Consider the following 23320-nt stretch of genomic DNA (forward strand, 5'->3'; position numbering starts at 1 on the left):
AGAATAGTATCTAAAACAGGATCAATGAAAGGTCAACCAGAGTGCAGAAGGCAAAAAGCTGTGCACATGCAAATGTAAATAAATTGCAATAAATAACAAGAACATGCAAAAACAAGATAAAGAGCCCTTAAAGTGAGATCATTGGTTATAGGAAACAACTCATTGTTGGGGTAAGTGAGTGAATTTATCTCCTTTAATTCAAGAGCCCAATAGTTGAGGGGTGGAAACTGTTCTTGAACCTGGTGGAGTGAGTCCTGAGGTTCTTGTGCCTTCTCCCTGATGGCAGCAACGAGAAGAAAGCGTGACCTAGGTAGTGGGGATCTATGATGCTAGCAATAGGCATAGAGATTGCTGCTAGTATGTTTCTATTGAGAAATAAATCATTTTAAAGATAGGTTCAAAGAATTACTCAGCGAACCTGGGATCATATCATAATGCAGTTTAGATTTTAATCTGTAGATGGTTATAAAACCTCAAGTGTGACTTCCTCATTGCTGTGACAGGAGATTCTGCAGATGCTAGAAATCTTGAGCAACACACAAAATGTTGGAGGGAGTCAGCAGGTCAGCCAGCATCAATGGAGGAAAACAAACTACTGCATCAATGTTTTGGGCTGAGACCCTTCGTCAAGACTGGAAGGGAAGCAGCAGAAACCAGATTTAAAAGGTAGAGCGTGGGTAGGAACACATTCTGGCAGGAAATAGGTGAACCAGGTGAAAGGAAAGTTAGGTGAATGGGGGAGGGGGAAATGAAGGGGAATGATGTGAGAGCTAGAAGGTGATAGGTGGAAGAGGTGAGGCAATGAGAAAAGGAGGAATCTGATAGGAGAGGACAATAGGCCATGGAATAAAGGGAAGCAGGTGGGGAAGCGGACAGAGTTGATGGGCAGATTGTGAGGGAGGGGAAGGGAAAGGGTTTTTAAGGCCACAGAAATGAGGGAAGCCAAACTGGCATGAAGAACAAGTATAACAGAGGGGAGTAGTTAAAGAGGAGATAGACAGTATAAAGAGGTGAGAGGAAAAAAGAAGTAAAGCAGGGGCTGGCAGGTGATAGGTGAAGAAGGTGAAGAGGAGGGGATGGGGATGGGAGGGTGGAGGCGAGTGGTAGAAATAGAGAAAACGATGGGAGCAAATGGAGCCTGGTGGAAGGAGGGATAGGAATCCCTGGCAGTCTGATTGGACCACATGCGTTACTTAACGTTACTGCAAATATCTGATTATGCTTAGTTTGCTGCAGTGTCTTTATGGTTTTGTGCAATCAACAAATATTTCAACAACCAAGAATCTGACTGAGAACATGTGAGGAGGGCAAATCAAATGTATGAGAATAATTTGAGAGAGTGAACATGAGGTAGGAGAAATTTTAATTACACCAGTAGCTATTAGTATCCAGGTATTTACGTGGATGACCTAAAGCAATGCTAGTGTCTTTCAGATTGCACTTGTAACCAATATCTGTAATCCCATTCCTTATTCCTGATTTCTCTTCACTTCAGCCTTCATTTGATTGTTACCATCTATCATCTCCCTGTCATTCCGGTCGCCTCTCCTCACCTCCATTCCTAGTCTCTGTCTCCCACTCTTAGATCCCCCATTCACTACTCTCCATCTTTTTACCTTTCACATGGAAATCCCATTATATAGTCTCCATCCCACTCCCTGATGCCAGTCTCAAACAACTTCTGTCCCCTTTCTTCCTGAACCCAACACTCCAATACAAATTAGCCAATGTATTCTACCATCCCAAACACAAGAAAATCTGCAGACACTGGAAATCCAAGCAACACACACACAATGCTGAAGGATTGCACACAATGCAGCAGGCCAGGCAGCATCTATGGAAAAGAGTAAACAGTCAACGTTTCGGCCTGAGACCCTTCATCAGAAATGTTGACTGTACTCTTTTCCATAGATGTTGCCTGGCCTGCTGAGTTCCTCCAGCATTTTGTGTGTGTTGCTCTTCTATCCATCATTTCGCTCTGCAATAGTTGATGGTGATGCTTTACCAGGGTGGCAAGGTGACATCAGATAGACAGACTCTTTTTCTGAGCAGCAGTAGCAACAGCACTGCTGTTGATGATGATGATGATGATGATGATAATGCAAAGAGGTTGTGTGGTAGGAGAGGTGCAAATGAAGAAGTAAATCTCTGTTCTGACATCTAGAGCACTGAGCCCCTGGGAGCTGCTTTATGGATACTTTTTGTAACAGGAGACTCCTGGCTAAAGCACGGTAATGTGACCCTCCAAATAGGAGCATGTGATTTGGAGCAGTCAGAAGTCCTGGGTCACTTTCTCAGAGGAACAAGAATGGTCTTAGACTTAGGGGGGCACTTCATCACTAACATACAGTTTCATGTAAAAAGGATAATATAATAAGATTGTACTAGATTATTAACTTCGCCTTGTAAAGTCATGATCTCAATTTTGTCTTACTGGGTTCCTTTTGAATGAGATGATAAGATCTGCATTACTCCTGCCCATCACCATATAGATGCTTAAGATTTTGAGATATGCATATACTCTGGTAAGGAATGCCTCAAGCTACATAGAAATTTTTAAAAATCTTGTTTAATTATAGAATTTTAATTGTAAATTCTGTTTTGTTGCCAAAAGGACTTCTCCTCTTTATACTTTAATAAAGGTATCATTTTAGAACCAAGCTTTTATTAGTTAATAGCATTTCAGCACATTCAGCCGCTTTATTTCTTACACTTCCATGAGTTTGTCACAGCAGACATCCAAAGTTCATACATATGTATGAGAGGAGAGCCTTCTTGGTCTCATTAACATTGAAAAAGAATACCTCAAACTGTGGGTGTTAGAAACTCCACAGCGTCGGGCAAATGGAATTGTATTGAGGCATCATCAGATTAGCTGAGGCACTGAGTTTATTCCTCGCTCCCTGGACCTCTCCATCCTCACAATTATCACTTGCGGCAACATTATTATTTGTTAATGCTTTTTTTTCAAAAAATCCAATTAGATAAAGACAGGTTCCTTCTTTTATTAAAGAGCAAATGATGGGAAATGAGAGACTGGAGAAATACAATTTATGGATTAAATTTCCCTCATAGAAGGAGTCTAAAAAAAAGAAAAATCCGATTTAGCATGTTGAATATCTCCATTATAGCTCTTTCAGGGCCTCTTTGCAGCTCTGTGGATTTTTTTTTGTGATTAATCCTCATTTTACCCATGCCCGGCTCAGTTTCAATAACGTGCGTGCTGGTGCTTCGATTGGATGGATGCAGAGGCCTCCTTTTCTTTCCCGTTAATTGGTTGAGACCACCAGAATTCGGAGGCTACAGATGTCGCTGATAGTTTGCCTAGGGAGCACATTCAGGCCCATCTGTTGCAGTCTAGAAGCCTGTTCTTGTGTCCAAAAGGCCCTAATTTGATTCTTGTCAGAAGCTAATGTAAATGCAGTTTATCTCTTGGGTCACTGCTAGGTTTTATACCACTGGGATCCTCCCCTCTCCTCCCCCATTTTTGTATGGTGCTCGAAAGCGTTTCAATGTAAAGCGAAGAATCCCTTCAAGTAAATGCACATTAAAAATGCAGTGCCTCCCCATCAATAGAATTTGAATTTTATTCTGCCTTTAATTAATTGAATCCTCATAAGATTGTTGAAAGAAATTTTAAAAGCACCACAATTAATAGTGAGACATGCTGAAAATAAGCATTTAAAGTTATAGTTGATTTCAGTAATCCTGAGAAGCATAGAGTCAGGTTTATTGTTACTGTTGTCTTTTATGCCATGGAGTTTGTTGTTTTGCAACAATGCAGTGCAAAGATTTAAAAATAGAATAAATTACAAAATAAAGTGCCATAAAAGGAATAATGTGGTAGTGTACATGGGTTCATGGACTATTCTGAAATCTGATATTAGAGGGGAAGAAGCTGTTTCTGAATCATTTGATGTGGGTTTTCAAACTGCTGTACCTCCTCTCTGATGGTAGTAATGAGAAGGGGGAATGTTCCAGTACTGAGGGTCCTTAGTGATGGATTCCTCCCGAAGGTACCTTCAGTGGTAGTAAGTCTTGTGCCGGTGATGGAGCGGGTTGAATCTACAACCCAATGCATCCTCATCTAGTCCAGTACATTGGAGCCTCCATGCCAGACTGAGATGCAGAAATTTGCAGGAGTGTTTGGTGACATACCACGTCTTCTGGTAGTCCTAACAAAGTAGAGCTGCTGGGGTGCCTTCTTCAAGATTACATCAATGTGTTGGGTCCAGGATCGATTGTCAAAGATATTGACACCCAAGATCTTGAAGCTCCTCGTGCTTTCCACCCCTGCCCCCTTAATGAGAACTGGTGTGTGATCTTCCAGATCCCCCTTTCTGAAGTCTACAATCACTTTGGTCCTGCTGATGTTGAGTGTGGATTTGTTGTCGTGACGCCACTCAACCAGGTGATCTAACTCCTGACTGCCTCCTTGTCGCCATCTGAGATTTTACCAACAGCAGTGGTGTCATCTCCAAAGTTATAAATAGCGTTTGAGCTGTGATTAGCCACACAGCCATGAGTGTAGTGAAAGTAGAGTGGTAGGTTAAGCACGTATCCTTGAGGTGTGCCTGTGTTGATTGTCGGCAGCAAAGAGGTGTTACACTGACTGACTCTTTCCCCAATGAAGAAGTTGAGGATCCAGTTGCAGAGCATGGTACAGAAGCTCATATACTGTTTGAAACAGAAATCACTAATTTACAGTTAAAATATATTCGTGCCCTTTCAATCTGCAATTCCTCTGCCCTTTGACAGTATTCAATGGCTTTATATATCATAATAATACATCCTTTACTAAAAATCTGTCTACCTATAATCCTGGCATCATAAAATCATAAGACATAGGAGCAGAATTTGGCCATTCAGCCCATCGAGTCTGCTCCATCATTCCATCATGGCTGCTTCATTATCCCTCTCAACCCCATTCACCTGCCTTCTCTCCGTAACCTTTGATGCACTGATTAATCAAGAACCCATCAACCATCACTTTAAATATACCAATGATTTGGCCTCCACAGCCAGCTGTGGCAATGAATTCCAGATTCACCACCCTCAGGCTGCAGTAATTCCTCCTCATCTGTGTTCTAAAGGGACGTCCTTCTATTCTGAGGCTGTACCCCCTAGTCATAGACTCCCCACTATAGAAGATATCCTCTTCACATCCACTCTGTCTAGGCCTTTCAATATTCAGTATATTTCAATGAGATCCCCCTCATTCTTCTAAACTCCAGCGAATACAGGCCCAGGACCATTAGATACTGCTCATACATTAATCTATTCATTCCCAAGATTATTCTCATGAACCTCCTCTTGATCCTGTGCAATGCTGTCAATGCCTTTCTTAGAAAAGGGACCTAAAACTGCTTACAATTTTCCAAATGCAGTCTGACCAATGCCTTATAAAGCCTCAGCATTACATCCTTGCTTTTGTATTCTAGACCTCTCGAAATGAACGCTAACATTGCATTTGCCTTCCATACCACTGACTCAAACTGCAAATTAACCTTTAGGGAATCCTGCACAAGGGCACTCAAGTCCCTTTGTACCCCAGATTTCTGAATATTATCCCTGTTTAAAATATAGTCTACGTGTATATTCCTCCTACCAAAGTGCATGATCATACACTTCCCTACACTATATTCCATCTGTCACATCTTGCCCATTCTCCTAATCTGTCTAAGTCCCTCTGCAAATTCCCTGCTTCCTCAACACTACCTGCCCCTCCACCAACCTTCAGAACATCCCCAAACTTGGCCACAATGCCATCGATTCCATCATCTAAATCATTGGTATATAGTGTAAAAACAATTAGTTGCAGTACAGACCCCTTTGGAGCACCACAAGTCACTGACAGCCAACCACATAAAGCCCCCCTTATTTGTCATTCATTCCCTCCTGCCAGTTAGCCGATCTTCTGCCCACGCTAATATCTTTTCTGAAAGACCATGGGCTCTTATCATGTTTAGCAGCCTTATGTTCAGTTCCTTATCACAGGTCTTCTGAAAATCCAAGTAGACACCATTCACTGATTCTCCTTTGTCTATCCTGCCTATTACTTAGTTGTAGATTCATAGAAAAGTACAGCACAGAAACAGCCATTTGGCCCATTTAAACTGCCTACTCCCATCGACCTGTGCCCTCCTTATCCCTACCATCCGTGTAACTATCCTAACTTCTATTAAATGTTGAAATTGAGCTTGCATGTACCACTTGTGCTAGCAGCTCATTCCACACTCACACAATCCTTTGAGTGAAGAAGTTTCCACTTATGTTTCCCTTAAACATTACAATGAATTTCAACAGATTTGTCAGGCAAGATTTCTCCTTTGGAAATCATTCTGACTTCAGCCTATTTTATCATGTATCTCGAAACCTCATCCTTAATAAGAAACTCCAACATCTTACCTATCACTGAAATCAGGCTAACTGGCCTATAATTCACAGTCTTTTGCCTGCTTCTATTCTTAAAGAGTGGGTTGACATATGCAATTTTCCAGTCTGTGGGGGCAATGCAAAGACAACCTTGATGGTAGAGCTTCCTTATGTTTGGTCTCTTTAGCAGTTCTGTGGCTGTGGACTAACATGTGCATAGGCTGGGGCATGAAAAGCATCAATTACAATTTCCCTTATGCCTAAGCTTCCTGATGCAGATGACTCCTAAATTTTTTTCAACAAATCATTTTAAGATTCTGTTTTCTTTTATTGCCTCTTCTTCCTTCCTCTTCCTACAGCCCTTTTTAAAATCATATTGTTAAGTAGACTGTGACTGGAAAACTGCATGTGCCCAGAAAATGGAATGTACAGGCAACAACGTCAATCACTCTGTGAATGAAGGTGTTTGGCAAAAGGACCAAAAGGAACACAAGGGGAAACAAGCCCTCAGCTGTAAAACAAAAACATACTTACGTTGTCATGGTTGAAAAAGAAGGCAATTCACTAGCTGTTCAGGTAAACAGTTACAATCCCGCCCTTGCATCCAGAGAACACGTATGGTATGCTGCGGATTTAGGGAGCAAGAGGATGAATCTTAATTATATGTGGAGTGAATATAAGATTTTTTTTTCTCTGCTCGTTAGCTTCTTTTAGGTTTCTTTGTTTTGTGGCTGCCTGTAAGGAGACGAACCTCAAGGTTGTATAATATATACATACTTTGATAATAAATGTACTTTGAACTTTGTATATCTGGTATATGAGTGAAGGCATTACTATGGTACAAAGGTACTACTGAAAGCGTGAGTTGTGGGCCATCATTAAATTAATGCTGAGGTGTGTTGTCTGGTGCTTGCTCAGTTTTTGCTTTCCTTCTACAACTCCTGTGCCATTCAGTCTGATCTGTTGATGGTTTGGTATCCTAGTTTGGGCCGTGATTTTCTGCAAGGTTTCTTTCCAATTGGCTCTTGGCTCTTGGGATATAGCCCAACTCTTCCCATCCCCGCCCCCCCCCCCCCCCGTTTCCCAAGGGGTTTACCATATTTTACGGGATTGAAGCACACCTGGCTAGGCAAGGTAGCATCATCCAAATTATCTTCAATTAGATTTTTATGCTGTCCAGAAGCTTCAGTAGAATTTTCCTTTATGCCACCCACAAATTTTATTAACAACTTCTGATGTATATACACCAATACCATAAAATTTCTAGTCCATTAAGTGAAGTATTTCCAGACATAAATTTCAAAAAAAGAAATTAAATTCATAATCCAATGTTTCAGAATGTTCTCCCACAGGTCCTGTAAACTTGACCTTCAGGTGTGAACCCTCTGGCACTGGGAAAGCTAGATAGCAACATGGGTGAGTAATCCACCGTGATTCCCCATCTATCATGACGAAATGATTTCTTTCCTGCATCACATGTTTGAATGTTGGTGCATGTGTGGTTTAAAGCTGCATTGTCATTAATACCAGTGGAACATTAGTATCACTGGGTTCTTTTAGAGTGTATTCTGGAATTAGGGTATATAGCAAATATTAATTTCAACTGCAACCAGTCGTCAGATTTGAATATGGATTGTAGTTTGAATTTAAATCACAGCTGAGAACAATGAAGCTACAGACTGGGGCTGATTACCTGAGATGTCTGCATATGCATGAAAGCAGGTAGAGCAGGGGTCCCCAACCTTTTTTGCACCGCGGACCTGTTTAATATTGATAATATTCTTGCGGAACGGCCGACTCGGGGGAGAGGGGGCTGTTCAAACAGGGTTAAGCTCACCTCAACATGTCTTTTGCACTTAGGGTTGCCAACTTTCTTACTCCCAAATAAGGGACAAAAATAGCAGTCAAATCCCGGGACACTTGTGTTTACCCCAGAAAAGACTACTATGACCATGAAGCCTTGCGCGGGCACCTGTGTGCGCATGTGTGAGTGACGTACACATATGTGATGTGCGCATGCGCGTACGTGCTGATTTTTTTCCCCACAAATCCGTTTTGGCTTAATCTTCCTGACTATACTGCACATACATTACTTCTACTTTATATAAGCTGTGTATTTATCATATCATTCCTGCTTTTACTATATGTTAGTGTTATTTTAGGTTTTATGTGTTATTTGGTATGATTTGGTAGGTTTTTTTTGGTCAGAATGCTCAAAAATGTTTCCCATATAAATTAATGGTAATTGCTTCTTCGCTTCACGCCATTTCGGCATGAAAGGTTTCATAGGAACGCTGTACCTTAGCGGGGGAAATACGGAACAAGGGCGGTCCCGTATGGGACAAACCAATTTAGCCCAATATATGGGATGTCCCAGCATATACGGGACAGTTGGCAACCCTATGTTCAAGTTCAACAGTGCGTGACAGGGAATGAGGAAAGGTGCAGCTGACTCATATCGTTTCCTCGCAGCCTGGTAGCACATACTTTGCAGTCCAATACCGGTCCGCGGCCTGGTGGTTGGGGACCACTGAGCTAGAGAGAGTCAGTGGAAATTAACATTCACTTTGGGTGTCTGGAGTGTGGGTGTGAAGAAGGAGGTATTTAAAAATTATATCCAATTCAAAGGAAGCATTGTAGATACATTGTAACTATAGAATTGTCCTGTTGTTACCTTTGATCTTTAGCATAGAAAAATGTCATGTAATATTGGGTGAGGCAGGCCTCTTTTTCCAAGAGTGTCTCAAATAGCTGCTCGTTTTGCTGAATAAGCACTTCTATATCCAATAGCTTCAGTGTCTCTCCAGTGAATTGGTTCACAGTTACAACAATTCCACAATGCTGATCTTTCTGGATCATAGCCTTAGTAAATCTGGAAGGTTTGCTTATGTGTTGGTGCCAGCTGTATATTATCCATTCCTTGACAAGTGATAGAAACACCTCTGCAACATTTGGAGCAAATCATGTAATAGGAGCATTGCCCAGACAAAATTGTTAAATAGCTATGTAACAGATATTAGGGAAAATTATTCAAAGTTTAGTAAAAGATGTAGAGTTTCGGGAGCAACATAAAGAAACAGAAAAGCTGAGGTGCTAAAAAATTTTAGAAAGGAAATTCTGGAGCCTTAAATATTCACAACTGCATGTACCTTTGGAAATAGAGGAGTAATTAGATGTGCAGGATGATTAAGAGATTGTAATCAGAAGTGTACTGATTTCTTACACAATTATATGGCTTTTGAAGATTAGAGGAAAACAGATGAAGAAAACCATGGAAGGATTTGTAAACAAGGATGACATTTTAAAATTTAGACATTTGTGATCTGCAAGTCAAGATTTTCACTTCAGTTTTTCCAAGTAATTTATTTAGAAGCTTTTACAGAATACAGTTGGCCAAGGGTTGCAGGCTTTCGCAGATAGGATATACGGACTCAGTGCAGCCAATATCACTACCAACTTTTGTTCGTGAGAAGCAGAAGGTAAATCCGCCCTGCTGATTGTTTCTTTCAGATACGCCTGAGCAGTAAAGGGGGACAGACTGTAGTGGTCCTTCACCTTGACCTAGGATACACTCAGGGTTCATGCAGCAAGGGTGTACGCGTCTGCTCCTCACAATAACACGTTTCATTACAATTCCAGTTGTCAGGTGTCAGTGTTAGTGACAGAGTGCTTGACAGTGATAGAAGACAACTGCTGTAGTTTTAGGAAACTGCCTAAAGAGTTGGACGTGTTTTGTTTTCCCTGAGATTGGCAGGTAACCAATCATTGACACTGAAAACTTCTATAGCAGGTAAATTAACCATTATAATTACCTGGTCAAGAGTGAGGCTACACTAAGAATAACAAGATACTTGAAGGTTTCTCAATGATCCATGTAATTAAACATGAGATTAAGTCATATTTCCTTTCACGCAATGAGGTTCTACTTCCTGTTAGGACATTTGCAAAAGGCATTTCTCTCCTGGCTTTGGTAGCTTTGTGTTTAATAGCATGAACCAATGCCCAGGAACAGAAAGTGGTGGATACAGCACAGTCCATCACAAGCAATATGGTAAGGCCAGGGATTGAACAGGAGGTCAGATGCACCCACTGGCTACCTTCGGCACAGTCCAGCCCATTAGTTAACAACCAGCAGCCAGCGCTGAGCTTCAGCATTTCTGTAAGGCCACAAGAAGCATTCTGTTCTCTTCAGTCCCATGAAATGTCTTCTGTTAAGAGCATTCTTCTGAAGTTCCAATGAAGACTGCGAGTTTGGTTGTTCTTTACAAATGGTTGGAGCAGGTTCCGCACTTTGTGGTTTTAAATGGGACCCCGCCTAGAGCCCTCTTGTACTCAGCTACCCCCTTGTTTTAGGCAAACGTGTGTGCCCAATTATCCTCTCTCCCATCGGAAGATTATATCAAGTGGACCTTGTTGTCTCAGATATACAGCAACGGACCCTCCCAGCCAGCTACTCTTTTCAGATTGCAACTAAAGTTCTTTTTCAGGTTCCAGAGCAGCATTAGTTATCCAAAATTGAGAGAATCGGTGCCCCTGTAGTTGGAAGTTAAAAAAAAATCCAGAGTAATATTCAAGGAATATCGCAAGTTCTCCCAGAGTCCTGGAAAAGTTCCATCAGCAACCAACAACTAGAAATGGCCATTTATTTGATGCCACAGCGAAAAAGTGGCTATGAGATACTATAAGATGCAGGCAAGACTTGAACCATTTCTATCAATATATAATTTATAACAATTATTTGATATGTCTGGGAGGGGGTTTACTGCACAGGATATAAGTGAGCTGCAGAGAGTTGTAAACTTAGTCAGCTCCATCAGGGGCACTAGCCTCCTCAGCATCCAGGACATCTTCAAGGAGCGATGCCAAAAAATGGTGGCATCATCCATCATTAAGGACCCTCATTGCCCAGGTCACGCCCTCTTCTCATGCTACCATCTGACACTCACTCAGCGATTCAGAAGCAACTTCTTCCCCTCTGCCATCACATTTCTGAGTGGACATTGAACCCGTGAACACTGCCTTACTACTTTTTTATTTCTATTTTTGCACAACTTAGTTAATTTACCTATTTAATACATATATACTTCCTGAAATTCACAGTTTTTTCTCTATTATTGTGTATTGTATTGTAAAGACAACAAATTTCATGACATATGCTAGTGATATTAAACCTGTTTCTGATTCTGATATGGAACATTAACCTAAAACTGCCAAAAAATTTCCAGCTTTGTTTCCATTATATTTGCTTTGATCTCTTGTACTTATAACTATGTTTTGAAATATGGATGGTTATTCATTGTGTGCATTGATATTTGCTGGAGTCAAAAAATAAAATGGATTATCTATTTTTACATTGTGGATAGTTCCCGGAAAGTGTCAACGCTGGTAAACAAATTTTCCCAATCTCTATTGATCACAACTTATGAAGACTCTTAAGATAAAATTTTATTGCTTTCGCTAAACTTCCAACTCCCTACCACATACGCCTTGGAAAATTTCCTCCTCTTTTTGCTAGCTGTAGGAAGCCAGTTCATCTCTGGCATGAAATAGAAAATGTCAACCCTGTCCGGGCAGGCCCAAAACCTTTCAACTGCATGTTCCTCATCCAACCCATTTTCATTCAATAGAGTCCATGAATCAGAAGCCTTGTGATCCATTGATAACTGGCTTTTAATGGTTTGTTGTTTTTATTTATTTATTTTGTTTATTGAGATACAGTGCAGAATAGGCCCTTCGAGCCACACCTCCCAGCAATCCCCAGATTTAATTCTAGCCTAATCGCGGGACAATTTACAATGACCAATTTATCTACCGACTGCTACTGTGGGAGGAAGTCGGAACACCTGGAGAAAACAATGTGGTCATGGGGAGAACGTACAAACTCCTTACAGGCAGCAACGGGAATTGAACCCCGGTTGCCTGTACTGTAAAGTGTTGTGCTGGCCACTACGCTACCGTGCTACCCATGTATCGATATTGTTGTTTTTGTTCCTTTCCGCACCTTGTGGCGCATCGGGCAGCAGTCCTGCCATTTCTTTAGCATTTGTCTGCCTTTTATGAGGATGAGTTGCTAGCTCGACACTCAACCCAGCACAGACGGAAAGCGCGCAAGGAGCCGGCTGGATTCGAACCCGGGACCCCTCACCTCGAAGTCCAGAGCGATGCCACTACACCTTTATATATTGGTATTGGTAAATCCAAATCAGACTTGAATAATTAAAATATCACCACCACTTTTATTATTTTGTAGTCCATCTGCTACCATGAAAAGTATACCAGACCTCTAGCTTGTTCACCACTGCACGAGCAATTTTGTTTTGACACAAAGGTAGGCAAAATATGTGATCTCACAGTGCTTCCGTTTATCAGTATTACCAGGGACTTTCATTTAGCTGGCAGTATTTAAAGTTGGGGTGAAAAAAGGTTCAGTGCCAAATGCAGGGTTTAATAACTTGCTTCTATGTAGTATGAATCAGTGATTCGGCAGTCTCCCATATTTCCCTTTCAGACTTCTAGCATTTATGGAGAGATTCACAGCAAGTAAAATTAAGTCAAAATTGAGATCTTTAAGTAAGGCGGCACGTGCACACTTACTTAGCTGTTGCTGTCGGAATGCGGAAATCTGCAAAGGGGGCCAGATTTCAGAGCACCAGCAGCTGAGACAAACAACCGAGCTACCATTTGAAGTACTGTGTATTAGGCTCAAACAAGCGGCCCTGTTTGATGGATGTACAATGTGGCCCAGAGAGTCAATCATTGAATACATCTTAAAAAGAAAGCAGTGGTGTAGGTGCTGGGAAGTGGGTGCAATGTGTCTATATGTGTGTGTGAGAAAAGAGTGCCGCAGCTGTTAACGTCCCAGCACCAAACTCAGTCAGGAACTTAGAAGCTGACAGATAATGTCCACGGAGGCTGGCGTGTATTCTGATGTAGCTCAAGCATTATCTTGCCCTGCTTGAGACTTGCAGATAATTGATGACGGTTTAGTTAATCATTTCTCCCCTTTGTTCACCAGGTAGTTCGCCTGAAGGATCTTTTATTTGCCTTTTGTGTCTTCCCATAGGTAATTGATCATTCCACACCCAGGGAAGTTCAATTCATAGTCGAGTGAGTGGTCATGAATAACCAAGAGATGGTAGCGCTCCTACAGGAGTGCAAGCAGGCCCTCGATGCACCCCCATCAGAACCGTCAGAAGAAGACAAGACAAAGTACCGGCAGTGCGAAGGTGAGAGATTGAGAGAAGCCAGGCAACAGCACCCACCAGCATGGCCTGCGCAACACAGGCATGGTGCTCTGTAACTTCTGCCTCAGAACTTTTTTTGACAGACAGGTGTTGATAAGTAACATTATTTACAGCGTAGGGATAGGATTCAATACTGAGAGGGGAAGGAAGCACACTTTATTTTTGTGAATTGCTGTCAGTCCTCATTTTGAACTCCAATAAACACATGGAGTGAGTGATTACCGCAATAGAACATACAGAAAACTTTTGCTACATACAAGTTCTCAGTACACTATCATAAATCTTAGTGTAAGAAGCATTACCCCTTCTACGACTGGTTTGCTTGCACATGTGTGCCTGCATACTTCAACTGCTTTGTAGTAATCTTTATATTTGCAGTGTATATATGTGTCTTTAACATGATGTCAAATTTCAATGCATTTGTACAGGCACTGCCAATCTAAAGTGAACAAAAGGTTTTTCACATCACACTGGCCAATTTGCCTGCAAACACAGGCTTGAGGAAACCTTTCACTGAGCTACTACCTTGCAATAGACACATGGCATTCAGTAAATGGCAGTGAGCAGCAATCTGATGCTCTGTCATCACACACTTTTGAAATGTTGACCCTTCCAAAAGAGGCAGTAGTTACAAATAACACACATAAAATACTGGAGGAACTCAGCAGGCCAGGCAGCATCTAGGAAAAGGATACAGTTGACTCTTCAGCCAGGAACGTCGACTGTACTCTTTTCCTAGATGCTGCCTGGCCTGCTGAGTTCCTGCAGTATTTTGTGTGCGTTGCTTGGATTTCCAGCATCTGCAGATTTTCTCTTGTTTGTGAGTAGTTAAAAACAACTTATTTTAGCTTCCTTTTAAATAGTTCCTAACGCTCCAGTGATACAGTCCATCTAGGGGGAACGAGCAGTTAGATCTGTGTGTTCTTTCCATTATAGCTGCACTGACAATCTCTTTGGTGAACTCTTGGAAAATTATCTTTGAGAAAAATGTAAACAACTTTTCTCAGAGATGTTATAATGGGATGTTGTGGTGAAATTGTATAAGACATTGGTGAGGCCTAACTTGGAGTATTGTTTGCAGTTTGGTCACCTACCTAGAGGAAAGATGTAAATAAGGTTGAAAGAGTACAGAAAAAACTTACAAGGATGTTGCCAGGAATGGAGGACCTGACCTATAAGGAAAGATTGAACAGGTTAGGACTTTATTCCTTGGAATGTTGAAGACTGAGGGGAGATTTGATAGAGGTATTCAAAATTATGATATGATAGATATGGTAAACGCAAGCAGGCTTTTTCCTCTGGGACTACAACCAGAGGTCATGGGTTAAAGGCGAAAGGTAAAAAGTTTAAGGGGAACATGAGGGGAAATGCTTTGACTTAAGGTATCGTGAGAGTGTGGAACAAGCTGCCAGCGCAAGTGGTGCATGTGAGCTCGATTTCAACATTTAAGAGTTGTTTGGATAGGTACATGGATGGTAGGGGTATGGCGGGCTATGATCCTGGTGCCGGTCGATGGGAGTAGGCAGCTTAAATGGTTCAGCATAGACTAGGTGGGGCGAAGGGCCTGTTTCTGTGCTGTAGTATTCTATGACTATGTGAACCATGAATGGATGGCCTTAATTCAGAGTACCATGGGGATAACACTGGACCATGATGTTCATTGTGTGGCAAATTCCAACAACTGCACCTTCCATTTATATCAGCTTTTAATGTGCTGAAATATCCAATGCAGTCTTCTCAGATGAAATTTGATGCCCAAGGCACATGAGAAGATATCAGGACAGCTGACCAGAAGCTTGAAATACGATGCTGGGAAGTGAACGGTCATGCACTTTGGTGGAAGAAATAAACAGGCAGACTATTATTTAGATGGGGAGAGAATTCAAAATGCAGAGATACAAAGAGACTTGGGAGTCCTTGTGCAAGATACCCTAAAGGTTAACCTGCAAGTTGAGTCAGTTGTGAAGAAGGCGAGTGCAATGTTGGCATGTTTCCAAATTTTAAAAGGCCTGAACAGATTAGATATGGCAAAGTTATTTCCCATGGTAGAGGATTCTAGGACAAGAGGGCACAACTTCAGGACTGAAGGACGTCCTTTTAGAACTGAGATGGGGAGAAGTTACTTAGTCAGAGGGTGGTAAATCTGTGGAATTTGTTGCTATGAGTGGCTGTGGAGGCCAAATCATTAGGTATATTTAAGGCAGAGATAGATAGGTTCTTAGTTAGCCAGGGCATCAAAAGGTATGGGGTGAAGGCAGGGGAGTGGGGATGACTGGATGAAGTGGATCAGCCATTGATTGAATGGCGGAGCAGACTCGATGGGCCAAATGGCCTACTTCTGCTCCTAAATCTTATGGTCTTATGAAAAAGGTAGTTTACTAAGCAGCATCTTAAAGATGCGAGGGAGAGATAGAAATATGGAGGCGTTTAAGAGTGGACTTTCAGGGCTTAGATCATAGCCAATGAAGGCTCGGCAACATACAAATTAATGTACGATTTGCTTAAGTGTAAGTTAGTGTAAATGGTTTTCTTTGTTTCGTGGCTGTCTGTGGAATGGTGAATCTCAGGGTTGGATATTGCATATAGACTTGGATAACAAATGTACTTTGAATCTTTGAATGAGTGGTTGATGGTCAGTACAGATTAGATGGGCCATCATTTATGGAAGAGCCTAACTAATGCCAAATAGACTGCAGCACTCGCAGGTTTCAGGAAGGTAGCTGGATGATACAGTGAGTATGGATACTGACATAGTTGGCAGTGTTACACAATTATGCTATTTATAGCGCAGCATGTTTTACTTTAAAAAAGACTAATAAAGAGCACCAATTAATGCAAGGATGAAATTGACATTATATTTAATTTTTAAGGTGCAATTTTAAGTAAAGATGGGCTGAGCACGGTTAGCAGAATCAGAAAAGGATGGGTGGCAATTTACTTGCAGAATCTGATACATGCTAAATGCTCATGACATTGCTTGCAGTCTCACTGTGACCCGAGGTATAGGTAGTTAATCACAACATACAAATAGAATATTGTTCCTTAATGAAGGCCTGCCTGAAACATGGAAATCCTATTATTCTTTAAGCTGGGCCCCTTCAACTTTCTCAACTGGGTAGGACATCTTTTCACTCTCTAGATAGTATCTTCTAGAGGATCTAATCAATTTTGTTCCAGTCAGAGTACTATAAGAGCCTCCAGTAATCACCAATGATACGGTGCAGCCCTCTAGAATGAAAGTGTGATAAAGATCTCTGGAACCTCCTCCTCAGGCCATTGGGGTGAAGTAACAAACTAATTAAAAAACGGGGAGCATTTTCAGGATAGGAGATCAAACTGGGAAACCACATTCCCCTCTATCCTGTATTTCCAGTTATTAGTTTTAATGTGTAGGTGACTATTCCCGGAACATCCATCATTTCTTGATGTCACTCCTAAAATCTAAAGACTTCCCCTTTTGGAGTTACATGTTTGCTTTTTTTTCCTCTAAAAGTGACATGCATTTAAACAGAGTTAATTTCAATATCACCCTCAATATTTTCACTCTTGACAGTTCTGAAACAGTCTTTACTACAGTTTGTCTCATTTTTTCACAATGCCAATTAAAATGTTATGGGGAATGAGGGTTTATAAATATGCAGTAGGAATGTAGCTGATGTGATGTTAGGTTCTTTTCCTCTGTCTAGAAGTATTATTGCTGTTTTTAGTTTACTAAAGAAACATTGTGAGATTATTTTAATATGCTCAATGTTCTTCCAGTTCTGCTCAATTACATCTAGATGATTGCCTAACTTAAATTATGTTTGGGGTTGTCTTCTGATGGCAAAAGGTAGATAAAAAGAGGAAGATTATCCATCTTATGCAGGCTTATCCATTGTGCAGACACACATGAGAATATCCAGTTCCCAATTGTCCATACATATTAATAAATCTGCTTGCCTGGGTAATTCTATATAGGTTCTAGTGATCTGTTGCTGTACGCTTTGCAGGAGACTAGAGGACCCTCAGGATCAGGGTATAAAACATACCAATGAAGGAAAGCCCAAAGGGATATTCTAAGGCAGTCCCAAGAACTCATACTAAGTTAGTATTATAAGGCACTTAGAGGTAAAAAAAAATCCCCATTCACTTGATCTAAACATGCTTTCTACTAGGTACCTGCTAAACTGGAACCACTGAAGTCAATGGATTTGCAAAAGCAGAACGTGATACAGTACCCAATCAGACTACAGTGTAATTCAGCACACATTACTGTTAACAACTTACTCTTTCTGTATGTTGCCATCTCTGTCCTAATGAGGAATTGTTTCCTCCTGAAGGCGTACAGAAAACAGGCATCCACCACACCAGGTGAAAATCTGTTCCAGTGACTCTTTAATTTCCCGAATATAATATACATTCTGTTTTCACCTTTGCAATTTCTGCCCTCATCCACTAAACTGTATAAACCTATCAGCATTCAGATGAGCTCTCATACTCATCAGGGGTAACTTTTAACTTTCGTTGTTGGATGAAGGATAAATGGCAAATAGTAACATGTAGCAAGATGAGAAAGAAGTGTGGGTGAGCTGTAAAACAAATGGGCAGTTGCTTGAAATTGACCATTATAGACTGGAGATAATAAATAAAATGAGCCCTTTTGTGCAAATTAGAGCCATGCTTATATTAATTTGTCTTTTACAAGTTTGAATTTTAGCTTCCTTTATGCTGCTGAGTATTATGTTAAATTTAACATCTACCCAATTTCTGTGAGCAATTTTTAGAGCTCATTTGTCTCACAGAAGGGATCAGTCTTGTGGCTTTCTTCCTCTATTTCCTTAAGTTTATGTCCAAAAACTATAGAAGTCATTCAGAGCTCAAAGTGTTTTTTTAGAAAGGAAAGAAGCTTAGCTTGGCATCACTCAGAATTTAGTTTTGTTAATCCATCTTCATTCATTAACACAAGAATTGAAACAAAAGCAAAGAAATACTGAGTAGGTAGATGGATGTTATTGATGGGCACTGCATAGATGATTAATTTAATCATATGATGAAATCTAATGCCCAAGTATTAATTTATATGTTTTACCTTATAAGATATAATTTCTGAAGTTTGACTGACATCCAAAAAAAGTCAGTTGCTTCAGAAGATGGTTTCAAAAATCCATTTGTTTCCATTCTCCTATCATAACTTCAGCAGGCTCCAAGGAAAAGACCATGGAATACTCGGGGCAAATATCATTTCTTCACAAAGTCATCAGCTATGCCGAGTTCACAAAAAGGCCCCAGAAAATTCAGCTTAAAACAAATCTCAGGCACTTTGCTACAGTGTGCATTACTAAGTGTTTTGATGACCATTTTGTCTCATTCCATTCCTGCTATGGTTCTTCATGCATAGAGTGTCATTGAAAGGATTTACTTCCTTTAAAAACATTTTTAAGAGCTGATTGAGTTTGTTTACCTGCAGGGCATGGTATAGTAAAGCACCCAGTGACAGACATACCATCATTATGAGTCTTTTGTAAGGATTGAGCAGCTTGTAGTTACTCTCAAGTGGATGTGCTTTCACAACTTCAGATGCCATATCTTAGCATTTTCAATTGAGGTGTCTTTTATTTCTTTGAGATTTCCTTACATGAACTTTGACCTTCCTAGCTTCACTCTCTGCTGATCTGAGGACCCTGCTGGAACAGGCAAAGGAAATGAAGTGGCCCTTTGTACCAGAGAGGTGGCAATACAAACAAGAAGTATGCCCAGAAGACAAAACAAACCTAAAAGATATCATCAGCAAGAAGTTGCCCAATCTGTTGGTATGAATAATGCACCTGTTACTCAAAAAAGCATTTCCTTTTTTTAAAAAAATTGTAAGTGAAAGCAAAATAGTTTCTCTCTTATATTGCACACCATAGTAATATATCTAAAACTATTTCCAAGATTTTGTCAAAGGGGATGCATTTCTGGTTTTATAAAATTATATTTGTTGCTTTCATATTGTACTGAATGAAACCAAGCACATCCTGTTATTTGAGTAAAAGTAATCTCTCTCACATGAATGGTGATGAGCCAATATTCCAAGCATTTCAAAAGCTGCAGACGGCAGGTCATTAAAAAAGGGAAGCTTCTCCTGCCCATCCCCAACACTCATTTATTTAAACAAACAAAAATAAAACATTCATTCTGAGGAACTCAGTTCGAAGTTTACATATGTTACTTCTGTACTAATGTCTGAACTATTTCACTGGATCTACAAGTTAAAGTAGCATCTTCACCCCTTCAAAAAAAATGGATCTTTGGACTTATTATTCTTTACTGCAAAAACACAGACAAATACTTTCTCTTTATGTTTGTTTAAACTTTTAAGTCCAAGAACAAACTTCTCTTTTACATGCTGGGGTGTTTTAAGTCTTACCGTGTTGTGCTTCATGTTTTGTGCATTTTTTTTTGAAGGGGGTACGGGAGGAGGTTGTCCATAAAAGTAGTAAAGCTGTTTTTGTTCCTCCAAGACAGGAATTTATAACTCTCCCTGACCTTCGTTATCCCACACAAAAGCTTTATAACTTTAGAGAGTTTGCCTGCATCAGAAGGCTTTCTCACAGAAGAAACACCTGCAGTAAACTCCCCAAGAAACCTGTGTATATGAGAGATTAATGCAGCAGTAATAGCGACCCCGTGTTTTTCGTATTATGCCTTCTCCCCAGGTAGACGGCTCTCTTCTGAGATGATACCAATTATTTATTGCTGAAACATCTGTTGATAACCGCAGCTGCCATCGCTAAACAAAGCAAATCATGGGGTCACACACTATTCAGGCCCAAAATCCAACCACATGCCAGTTCGAACCATTCACTGATACTTGAGCCCATAGGTTAATGTCTCTTCTTGAAATGTTTCATCATGCTACTTAAAAAATACTTTGTAAACACCACAGTCCTTGCGATCGGCTTTGAACTATTATTTAATCACTATTGGTAATTTATATTCCAATGCTATTGTGTGCTTCTGAAAGAGTAAGAGGTGGAAAGAAAGAATTTACAAACTGGAAAAAACAGCAGAAAGCATGGCACTTTGACCTGTGATATTATTTAGATTCAGAGATACCAAGTGTTTTATTAAGAAAGCACTGAGTACTTTGGCCTTGTAGGTACACTGTGGAGCTCTTTTCAAAGTAGCTTGATGATAAAGTTAGGAAACATATTACAGAGTTTAAACAATTATTTAAAAATAAAATGCCCTCTAATTATCCTTTGTAATTTTGTTAAACCACACCATCATTTTCAATAATTAACTGTATGCTAATTATTCACAAATGCAGAAATATGTGGCTTCAAATATTAGTGATGTTTCCTTAACATTTTAACACTGTGCCACCAAATACCATTTTTATTAAGATAATAAGGAAACACTGCATGATTTTTTTTTCATCTAGATCACTATGTAAAAAGCCCACAAAAGAGTGTGAAACACTAGTTTCACAGTCTGGTCGATATTATGAGTATTATTATGACTTCATTGGTAATTAAAATTAAGGATGGGGTAAATTCAGTCTAGTGTCTCCAGCAGGTTATCCTTAGATGAATGTGAGCATCCTTACAAAGGGCAAAAAATTGCACAATTGAAAATTGGTGATATTTTTTGTCTTTCATCCCTCTGTTCTGATTGATCTCTGAGTATTCATACCTCCTACAGACAGATTATCTCCAATTAACCGGCCTTTAGTAGGCTCTCTCAGGCAGCACCATCTGCGTCAACCAGTTTCTCTTCATTTCTATCCTATCACAGACATTTTGTTTGTTCTGAGCAATTCTCCCCCTTCTCTGTAACTTAACTGTGCTTGCTTATTTTCTGACATTTCCTTGTTCTGAAGACTGGTTGTTGACCTAATATATTATCCCAGTTCCCTGTGCACCAATGGCCCTGGCTGCTTAATATCACCTGGCATTTTCTGTTTTTATTTCAGATTTCTCACATCTGTTTTGTTGGAACATAGACATAGAACAGTACAACACAGGAACAGCCCTTCATTCTACAATGTTGTGCCAAACCAGCTAAAAAATAAATCAAAAACCCCAAACAGTAACCCCTCCTGCCTACACCATGTCCATGTCCCTCCCTCTTCCTCATATTCATGAGCCTATCTAAACATCTCCTAAAAGCCACCAGCGCATTTGTCTCCACCACCATACCAGGCAGTGCATTCCAGACATCTACCTCTCTCTAAATAAAAAAACTTACCTCTCACATCCCCTTTGAACCTACCCCTTCTCACCTTCAATACATGCCCCGCTCCCCGGTATGAGACATTTCTACCTTGGGACAAAGATGCTCCCTGTCTGCTCATGCCTCTCATAAACTTATAAACCTCTATCAGATCGCCCCTCATGCTCCGCTGATCCAAAGAAAACAACCCAAGCCTCTCATGATAGCACATGCTCTCTAAACCAGGCAGCATCCAGGTAAACCTCTTCTGCACCCTCTCCAAAGCCTCAACATCCTTCCTATAGTGGAGCAACCAGAACTGTGTGCAATATTCCAGATGTGGCCTAACCAGGATTCTATAAAGTTGCAGCATAACCACTTGACTTTTGAACAATGCCTCGACTACTAAAAGCAAGCTTTCCGTAAGCCTTCTCAACCACCCAATGGACCTGTGTAGCTACTTTCGAGGAGCTGTGAACTTGGACCTCAAGGTCTCTCTGTTCAGCAACACTGTTAAGGATCTTGCCTTTAACAGTGGACTGTCTCCTTGCATTTCCCTTACCCAGGTGTAACACTTATCAGGGTTAAACTCCAGCTGCCATTTCTCTGCCCACCTGATCTATATCATTATGAATTCTTTGCCAGTCTTCTACACTATTCACGACTCCACTAATCTTGGTATCATTCGCAAACTTACTAATCCATCCATCTACGTTTTCATCCAGGTCATTTATAAACATCACAAACATGGAGGTCCCAGCAGAAATCCCTGCAGAACACCAGTAGTTACAGAGTTCCAGCCCGAACAAGTCCCTTCAAACACTACCCTCTGTCTTCTGTGTGCAAGCCAGCTCTGAATCCAAACAGCCAACTCGCCATGAACCCATACATCCTAATCTTCTGAATTAGCCTCCCATGAGGGATTTTGTCAAACACCCTACTAAGATCCATGTAGAAAACATTCACTCCCCTAACTTTATCAATCTCTTTTGCCACCTTCTGAAAAAACTAAATCAAGTTGATAAGACACAACCTGCCCTGCACAAAGGATTGCTGGTTCTCCTTAATTAGGCCATAGGTTTCCTTGTGCTCATATATCCTGTCCCTAAGAATTTTCTCCAGCACTTTCCCTACAACTGGCATGAGACTCACCGGTCTATAGTTCCCAAGATTTTCCTTGTTCCCTTTTTAAATAGAGGTATAACATTAGCTCACATCCCAGTGCTCCGGGACCTTGCCTGTGGCTAGAGAGGACATGAAGATACTGGTCAAGGCCCTAGCGTCTTGTCCTTTGTCTCCTTCGATAACCTGGGATAAATCCCATCAGGCCCTGGAGACTTATCCACCTGAATACTGATTAGGAGACCCAACACTTTCTCCTCCTTGGCCCCTAAATGCCCTAACATACTTATCCACTCAGCACTGATCTCCTGGTTCTCCATGTCCTTTTCCTTGGTAAATACCGAAGCAAAATACTCATTAAGTACCTCAGTCACATTCTTTGCATCCAGACAAATGTTCCTTCC

General features: G+C 40.7%; 1 protein-coding gene across 4 annotated transcripts in view; it reads left to right on the forward strand.

Annotated features, from left to right (window-relative positions):
* Positions 1-23320, forward strand: part of alpk1 (alpha-kinase 1) — a 154021-nt gene that overhangs the window by 43415 nt on the left and 87286 nt on the right. For 2 of the 4 annotated variants that reach the window (XM_072255959.1, XM_072255961.1), the window contains exons 2-3: positions 13439-13601; positions 19254-19408. In XM_072255959.1, coding sequence (XP_072112060.1) covers positions 13493-13601; positions 19254-19408 — 264 coding nt within the window. In that variant the 5' untranslated portion in view covers positions 13439-13492. Of the gene's footprint in view, positions 1-7727; positions 7792-13438; positions 13602-19253; positions 19409-23320 lie in introns of those variants that run through there. The other 2 variants (XM_072255960.1, XM_072255962.1) reach the window with 2 other exon arrangements.

The sequence above is a fragment of the Mobula birostris genome, chromosome 4, assembly GCF_030028105.1.
Source record: "Mobula birostris isolate sMobBir1 chromosome 4, sMobBir1.hap1, whole genome shotgun sequence".
Taxonomy (NCBI): domain Eukaryota; kingdom Metazoa; phylum Chordata; class Chondrichthyes; order Myliobatiformes; family Myliobatidae; genus Mobula; species Mobula birostris.